This window comes from Lipotes vexillifer, unplaced genomic scaffold (assembly GCF_000442215.2).
Source record: "Lipotes vexillifer unplaced genomic scaffold, Lipotes_vexillifer_v1.1 scaffold411, whole genome shotgun sequence".
Lineage (NCBI taxonomy): Eukaryota > Metazoa > Chordata > Mammalia > Artiodactyla > Lipotidae > Lipotes > Lipotes vexillifer.
Genome location: NW_006797064.1, coordinates 682,076 through 691,164, shown reverse-complemented (window position 1 = coordinate 691,164; position 9,089 = coordinate 682,076). Strand labels below are relative to the sequence as shown.

At 54.5% G+C, this 9,089-nt stretch overlaps 1 protein-coding gene across 1 annotated transcript in view; it reads right to left on the bottom strand.

Moving 5' to 3' along the window:
• The window catches only part of SHROOM2 (shroom family member 2), a 143,422-nt gene that overhangs the window by 46,535 nt on the left and 87,798 nt on the right, over window positions 1–9,089 (bottom strand). Inside the window, exons 4-5 of the mRNA XM_007469192.1 lie at window positions 2,769–4,998; window positions 1,441–1,538 (exon numbers count right to left, since the gene is read on the bottom strand). Of these exons, the coding sequence (XP_007469254.1) occupies window positions 1,441–1,538; window positions 2,769–4,998 (2,328 nt within the window). The remainder of the gene's footprint in view (window positions 1–1,440; window positions 1,539–2,768; window positions 4,999–9,089) is intronic.

The following is a 9,089-nucleotide window of genomic DNA, read 5'->3' as shown; positions in this document are numbered from 1 at the left end:
CACACACACACACACACACACACACACACACACACACACACACACACACACAGTATGTACATTATAAGCCATTTGTTATGACTCTTCACAGCACGAGAGCTGAACTCCAAGCAGCACATGCATGTCTCTCTGCAGGATAAATGCCCGAGGCCCCCGTGCAGCAGCGAAGCCCGAGCCCGAGTGTGCGGGGAGCGTCCTCGCCGCACTGCACTACAGCACAGCACGCACTCTCACGACGGCAGCAGGGCCCGGAAGTGGCTTTGATAAAGACGACAGCTGGCACTTGGCACGTGACCTGCTCGCAATCCAGAGCCATGAAGCTCTGACTGCGCCGCTCAGACACAGCTCAGCTCTGTACGTGTATTATTCACAGACCTTCCTCTCTCACCCAGGGGTTTCTGGTCTTGGCCGTGCAGACTGCTAAGTAACTGCAACCATATCCGACATATGCACACACAGACCACCACGCCTTCTCCCTCAGAGCCACCGACAGTCTTGTTCAAGGCTAGCAGCACTCAGCTTACAGCCAAATGAAATAAAACCCCGTTACGTAAGGCTCTGAAAAGCAAGCATTTAAACTGGTCATCTCTGGGACAGAATCTTCCATTTTGAGGTTGGTGTTTCATTTGAGTAGCATGCCAACTCCCAGAGATGCTCAAGGAACAGAAAATTATGCACTCAGCGACCCTACTGTGTACAAATTTGCTTCCATTCTTCCATCAGCCCTTTTAAAGTAAGGTCGTACCCCAGTTCCTGCAGTGACCTACACTTCCCTCTCCTGTCCTTCTCGTGGAGGAGGGTCCAGGCGACAGAATGTATTTCGCCTAAATTCCACCCTCACTACAGTGACACAGCTACACTGGGCACACTGGAGGATCAGGGCACATGACAGTGCAATACTGCTGCCACTCCGTTCTTTCAGATGCTCCGATCCCCTCTTGGGGAGCCAACCGACTCGATTTCTATTTTAAATCTCAAAATTAAGTCAGTAAATAAGGCCAACTGGGAAAGGCTTGCCCTAGTCCTTTGACTCACAATCCTTCCAGACAATGTGGATTTCCAGACCCAGCAACCCAGCTGTGCCCTCGATGTTAAAGCATCCCGTCAGTTGGCCGTTCCGGATAAAGCATGTCATTCAAGCCCACTACATTGGGTTTCTCGTTCCGTGAACGTAAAGAACTTTACTGTACGGAAAACACAGCAGCTGTTTTAAGAAGCAAAAATGCCACGATGGCGCCCAGAGCGTCCCCGCCCTGGGGATGCTTCTCCTGCCGGCAGTGGTGTAGGGCTGAGGGGCTTGGTCCTGGGGACGCTGGAAGTTGAACCTGGTTAGTGGCCACTTCAGGTCTGGCGGAAACCGGACACCGAAGCACTCACCCACCATAATGCAGCCCACCCCAAGATGCCTTTTTAGTAATCCCAAGTCCAGGAGTCTCCTACCTTGGGGTGGGGCATCCCTCCTCAGCCTGGACTGAGGAAGAAAGCTCTCTGCGCGCACCGGGGTCCTCCGTTTGCCGTCGCACTTCCACAGAAGCTTCCTGCCAAGGGTGGCAACAATGAGACACCCGGTCATCAAGCTGCCGCCTCCGAGACCTCTGTGATCATGAACCCTTCATTGTGGGTTCGCCCTGTGAGCCCGCACCACGAAGGCAGTGACGCTGCCTGCCGTCAGCCGGCCACGGGAGCCGGGAGCCCGGCTCTCCAAAGCGTCTCATCAAAATGACTCAACAAGACCGTGTGTCCCCTTCGGCTCTGGGCAGGAAGCAGAACTCCTACGTGAGGGTCATAAACCTGTGTGACACACTGGCCCCCAAACCCTAATCAAATCAAACCCAGCTAGCTGGTCACGGCTCCCTGCAGCAAAACCTCAAGCCCCGGGACCTGGAGTCTGGGAGCCTTGTTTCTTGACCGATCAAGCATGGAATTCTCAGAGGTCACACTGCACGGGGCATGGGCACACGGTCGCGGTGTCTGCAGGCCTTGCTGCACCAGGGGGCCACAGAGAAACCTGCACCTCTCTTCACATGCGGACATTCATTATTGTGTAACAAACCGATGGCTGGTTTTCCTTAAAAGAACCTCCATCTGATGCTGCAGGAAACCTTTTCTTTGAAATGTACAAATGCAGATGGAAGGGGGAGAAAAAGCAGAGAGAGTGGGAGAGGAAGACTGACTATGGACTTTGAGGTATGGATACAAATGTGTAGCTTTTCAGAAAGCTTCCCATCAACTTTCACCATCAAAACTCCTACTTTAAAAGAAAAGTGAAATAGTTTAACGCACTGCATTTTCAATTACATTCGCCCCAGAACAACCTTTAAAAATATTTCACCACAAAAAGGGACTAAGAAGAAAACTAATAGCATCAAGTGACATCGAGGTTTGAAAACTATCATGTGCTGCCTTAAGCCTTGCTATAAAGCACCCCTTGTAATTTCAGAAGAGAGCTTGCCATTTTCTATCATCTCCCCCAATTTCTTCCCTTTGTAGATTAAGGGCAAGCTAATCAAAGGGAAAGACCGCTTCAGCGAGAGCTGACAATGAGGCTGGGAAGTCAAGACGTGGGTGAAAACAGGGCACTCGCAGTTGTCATGAGTGTATCGCCTTTGTCCCCAGGTGCTGATACTAGAAAAGCTGGTACACGTAAACGCTCAGACAGCTGGACACAAGTCACAACAGCAATGGGTCATGATATCCTGGGGCTGTCCTATACGCACCTTAAGATGGGGCTGCGGTGGCTCTGTCCTGGCTCCCTGCAGGACGCTTACCTGCTTGTAGAGGTCGGTCGAGGGCGACGACCGGGACCTTCCGTGGACGCACTGTGGCCTCTCGTGTTGGCCCAGGCCCACGTCCAGGATGTTGTCTGCCGAGTGGTACCTCCCAGAACTCCTGGCTTCCGGGACTTTCCTCTGTTCCCTCCACGAGGCTTGATACTCTGCAAAGGTTCCCAGCCTCTGAGGCGGGTCTGATCTCCCCACCTTTCCCTCCTTTCCGGGGCCCGCTGTCCAAGGCCTCTCTGGCTTCTCCTTGGGGAACCCACAGGGCGCCGGCCTCAGCCCCGGCCGCTGGCCTACGGGCTTGCTGGTTTCCTCAAAAAACTTCCACCTGTCGGCAAAGGTGCGCACGGTCTTGTCGGAAGGTGTGGGGCGCTGGCGCGGGTGCTCGTCCCCCACGAGCCCCACCTCATTCATCTTCTCGGGCTCGGAGTAGGACTTCAGTTTCTGCTCGGCCGTGAAGCGCCTCCGGCCTGCGATGCGCTGCGCGTGCAGCGCGCCGCCGGCGCTCGAGGGCAGCCTGGCCGGGGCCGCCTCCCAGACGCGAGGGAGGGTGTCGGGGTCCGAAGGGCTGGGCTCCAGGTCGCGGCGCCTAAACGACGTGGCCCTCAGGACGCGGGCCTGAGCCTCCTTCAGGTGGTCCTTATAGGCGCTGGAGAAGGCGGCTTCCGGGGCGCCCCCTGCCGGCTGCACCCCCCAGCCGCACGCCTCTGCCTCGGCGGCGGCCTCCTCCCCCTCCGCCGCGCCGGCCAGGGTTGCCGTGCTCCGGCTCTTCTGCAGCCTGGCTCGCCGCAGCTGGATCTCGTTCCTCAGGGTGGTGGCGAAGCGGTCGCTCCTCCGCATGGGTTTGCCCGCGGGGGCCTCGGCCGGGGGCCTCTCCGGGTCGCCGCCCTCGTGGCCGGCCTCGGGCCGGCACGCCCCTTCCTGGGTCAGCGAGTGCAGCATGGGCGTCTGCAGGGGGCAGATCTCGCCGCCCGCGGGGCCCCACGCGAAGCCGCCTGCGACCCTCTTCACACTCGCCGTTTCCACGCGGCCGGCCGCGGGCGGCTCCTCGGCTCCCTCGCAGCGGCCCCCGGCCTCCCTGTCCGCCGGCGCCACCCTCCCCCTTTGCCGGGCGCCCGGGGGCCCCTCGAGCCGGGGAGGGTAGCAGCGGGGCTGCGCGGCCGGGGCGCCGCCCTGCGGGCCGCGTCTGGAGGTCACGCAGTAGTAGCGGCTCTGCGCGCCCCAGTCCGCCTTCTGGTCGCCAGCGCTGGGCCGCCCCGCCGGAGCGGGGCCGTCATCCGCGTAGCGCTCGGCAGGCGGCTGCTCCCTGAGCCACGTGGCGGCGCCGGGCCCCTCGTGAAAGAAGGGGCTCTCGTCGCTGGAGTGGCGCGGGTGCTGGCACGCGGGCGAAGGCGGCGGGCAGCGCACGTCCGTGCTGGACAGGGAGGCCTGGAGCCGGCCGGGGGCCCCCGGGAGGGCTCGGGCCCCGCAGTCCGGGGCGACACCCGGCGCACGGCCCGAGCTGCCGGCTCTCCTCCCGTCGCCCAGGCGCGCCGGCCTCTGCGGCTGATCGGCCGCTTCCGGTCTCCAGTCGCTGTGGGGCCGAGCGCGGGTCAGGCCCGTTGGGTAGTGCGCGGTGGCCGCCTCTGAGAACGGAGGGCCCTGGGTCTTCTCGTGGCTCTTGGTGGCCGCAAAGCTGTCACTGCGGAGAGGGGGAGGGGGCGGCGGAGGGGACGAAGAGGCCTTCTTCTTATCGGGAACATACCAGACTGGCCCCAAACTGGACCTCCCGGAAGCAGCTAGCTTGGGCTCAGGACTGTCCTCGGGCCTGGGGCTCCTGCTGCTGTCACAGGGGGCCCTGGGGGGGAAGCACCCGAGCCTCTCGTCCACACACTGAGCGTCACCGGCAGCCAGGCCCTGCCGGTCGCTGCCTCCGGCGGAGGCCTCCCAAAGGCCCACTTTGTACAGGATGTTCTCAGCAGAGGAGGCATCCGCCTTGGACAGGGTGTGGTCAGGCGTGCTGGAGCTGGTGGAAAAGGAGCCGTAAGCGGAGTCCCGCTTGCTCGGGCCGCCCAGGTGGTCGATGCTGCTGTTGGACTTGGCAGCCGAGAGGCGCCCGGACGGGTAGGACTGGGCAGGCTGGTCCAGGCTGTCCACGCTCCCCAGGGAGCTGAAGTGGTCAGAGGCGCGCTGCAGATGCGTCTGCTCCCACAGGCCGCTCGACAGGTCCTGGGACGAAGAGCTAGGAACCAAGAACCACAGGCAACAGCATGCTTTAGAGTCACGTTGCAACAAAGGGCAAGATGAGACAATGCACGTAGGAGCGGCTGGCCCTGGGCAGAAGCCAGCCACTCGTCCCGGAGCGAGACCCCTGGGTGCGGCGCACCTAAGTTTTCCCATTTCAAAGAGCAGCTTTCCGAGGGCAGGCTGAAAGGACCGAGTCCTACCCACACGTCGCCTGTCCCCAAACAGAGAACCTTCCACGCCGCGGTACATCTCTCAGCCCGACACCCACAGGCTGGACCAGGTGCACAGCAGGCAGCAGCAGGCAATGCCTGTGAACACCTTGATCCTCAATCACTGGTTAAGTGTTGCAGATAGCAAACCGCAGCCCGTGAGCTAAGGATGGCTTTTAGAGGTTTTTAATGGGGGCGGGGCGGGGCACGGAATCAAAAGAATACTTCCTGATGCATGAAAATGATACGAAATTCCGATTTCAGTGCTCATAACTCGAGTTTGATGGGAACTCGGTCATGGCTGTGTGCTTTGCTCCCAAGGGCAGAGCTGCGCGGCTGCCGCGGACAGTGGCCCACCAGCCTGAGGTATCAATCCTGTCTGGCCCGCTGCGGGACAAGTCTGTGGACCCCTGGTTGAGTGCAGGAAATGATTCATACTACGGACTGCTAACACAAAGAAAGCCAGCAAAAGAGAACGATCTTCAACTTAAAAAGGCAAGTTCAGAGGTGACATGACTTTTCCAAACCCAGATATTAAATCACAGGCATACTGCATTTTGAAATGGCGTATGCCTGTGATTTAATGAAAGCTCAGATGATGATTAGCACTTTTTGGCAATAAAGTATTTTAAGACTAACGTATGTACTTTCTTTTTAGACACAGTGCTATTATTACTGCACACTTAAAGCTCTCAATAATGAAACTATTTATCCGGGCATGTTAAGTGCTTTCATTAAGTCGTATGAGGGAGGCAATGACCGTTCCACGCCACGTCTGCAGAGGACAGACCAGGTACCCTTTGCAGAAATGGAGCATTTTCTCCTCCATCCTCCCACCAGTATTCCTGAGGGGATTTTTCCAGGAGATTCTAAGTCCAAGCAGATATAAACAAAGCTAAGCACCTCTTCCACAGGGCGTATGTGTCTCTTTAATCAAGAAACCGCCACATGGGCTTAATGAAATATAAGGCCCACTTTTTACTTAAGTTTTACCACACGGAAGAGAATCTGGTTTTTCAAAAACACCCTGGACTCCAACTATTATCTCTTATGGCTTGAAATAGGTAATACTGTATTTAAGACCTATCTCCTTCACAGCAGACCAGTATTTACTAACAGCCGAAAACTGATTTTGAAATAGTTATGTTAGCTCCACACACACACACACACATACACAGTCACGCATACCACAAATATGCACACACGCAGAGATACACACACATACCCAGATACATACACACACAGAGGTATACATATACACTCACACGTGCACTGGTGTACACACCCCTCAGCCACACCACTGCTGTTACCATCATCCTTCTAATAGACCACTGAAGACACTGGCCACTAGCCTCAGGTGGCTGGACACTCCACGTGGCCACGAGGAACGTCTCCAAGCCAACACACCCATGGTGCTGTCCCATGTGTGCCTTGCATTAGCCCTTCTGACCCCAAAATGTGGGCTCCAGAGAAGCCAGGTTGAGCAGCTCCCCCCGCTTCCACCGGCTCACCATTCTAACATCCTCTGTCTCACAGTTACCAAGAAACCACCAGGCCTGGCACATGGGCTGTGAAGCCCCCTGGTTTCCCCTGCACCTCCACACAGCAACCTGGGGTTTGGGGAGAGAGTGCTGGTGTTTAACAGAATTTCCTGGGGGAGCTTTGGCCAAAAAACCTGCCCAGCAATAAGTAACGTGGTGGCTGTGGACACGTGGGTGATGCGGACAGCCATCCCACTCGGCTGGCCCAAAGGGATTCAGCCAGAAAGCGAAGTCTCCAGGCTCCTGATTTATCAGCTGGACAACATAAATGAGGAAGCACACTTGCTTGTCCTTTCTCTTGGTATTTCATTTTTTGTTTTCAAGCATTATACACCTGCCTACTCAGTGAAAAAATCTAGAGTCCTACCAGTAACGGTGCATCCACGGCCTTTTCTCATCAGAAAAAGAGCATCATTCTGAGGTCAAGAAAGACGCTATTTAAAACACAACAATCCAAAATCTATGGGACACAGCAAAAGCAGTTCTAAGAGGGACGTTTAGAGCAATACAAGCTTACCTCAGGAAACAAACAAACAACTCAAACAACCTAACCTTATACCTAAAGGAACTAGAAAAAGAACAAACAAAGTCCAAAGTTAGCAGAAGAAAAGAAATCATGATGATTGGGGCAGAAAAAAATGAAACACAGACTAAAAAACCATTAACAAAGATCAATAAAACTAAAAGCCGGTTCTTCGAAAAGGTAAACAAACTTGATAAATCTTTAGCCAGACACATCAAGAAAAAAAAGAGGGCCCCAAATCAATAAAATCAGAAATGAAAAAAGTTATAACTGATACCAGAGAAACACAACCTAAAAGAAATGGACAAATTTCTAGGAAAGTACAATCTCCCAAGACCGAACCAGAGAGCAGAAAATACGGACAAACCAATTACCAGTAATGAAACTCAATCTAAAAAAAATCAATAAATAACTCCCAACAAACAAAAGTCCAGAACCAGATGGCTTCATCTGGTGAACTAATGCCTTTCCTTCTCCAACTTTTCTAAAAATTGCAAAGGAAAGAATGCTCTGAACTATTCTACAGGGCCAGCATCACCCTGATACAAAAGCCAGACAGAGATATCACCAAAAAATAAAATTACAGGTCAGCACCACTGATGCACATAGATGAAAAGTCCTCAACAAAATATTAGCAAACTGAATCCAAAAAATATATTAAAAGGCTCATACACCATGACCGAGTGGAATTTATCCCAGGGATGCAAGGATGGTTCCATATCTACAAATCAACCAACACGATCCACCACATTAACAAACTGAAGGATGAAAACCATACGATCAGCTCAAGAGATGCAGCAAAAGGTTTTGACAAAATTCAGCATCCGTTATGATAACAACTCTCAACAAAGTGGGTATAGAGGGGACGTACCTCAACATAATAGAGGCCATCTATGACAAGCCCACAGCCAACATCACACTCAACAGTGAAAAGCTGAAAGCATTTCCTCTAAGATCAGGAACGAGACAAGGATGTCCGCTCTCACCACTACCATTCAACATACTTTTGGAAGTCTTAGCCACATCAATCAAAGTAAAAGCAGTAAAAGGAATCCAAACTGGAAAGGAAGAAGTCAAACTGCTGTCACTGCTTTTGCAGATGACGTGATACCGCACAGCAGGTCCCTGACCTAAGAACCTTCAAGGTGAGAACTTTCAAAGACGGCAACATGCATTCGCCTGTCCAATCACATAAGTTAGTTCACGTGTCTGGCACGCTGTCACGGGCGTGCACCCTCTACAAGCGGCTGTGCTTCTGTGTACTGTACAGTACTGTGTAGAGTGCAGGAGTACAGTATCTTTATTTCAAGCGAGATCTGCAAGAGGATGCTTTCATTGAACTCCTTGCTGTGTAACACGAGGAGCTTACTAACGGAGACCTGACAGAACTCGAGGCCCAGAGAAAGGACGGAGAGAGACAAGAGAAAGAAGCAGTAGCTGAAGACCAAGGAGATTCACGACGCAGGAAGAGGCAGGGGATTTTCTTTATCTGAGGAGGCACTGTTAGTTTTTGAGGCACAGGACCCGAACGTAGAACGGTACACAAAGGCTGCAGCAGCCGTTCAGAATGCAGTCCAGTGCTACCGTGTCATCTATGATGAAAAAAAAAGTGCTTCTACCGGGACTTCCCTGGTGGCGCAGCGGTTGAGAGTCCGCCTGCCGATGCAGGGGACGCGGGTTCGTGCCCCCGTCCAGGAGGATCCCCCGTGCCGCGGAGTGGCTGGGCCCGTGAGCCATGGCCGCTGGGCCTGCGCGTCCGGAGCCTGTGCTCCGCAACGGGAGAGGCCGCGGCAGTGAGAGGCCCGCGTACCGC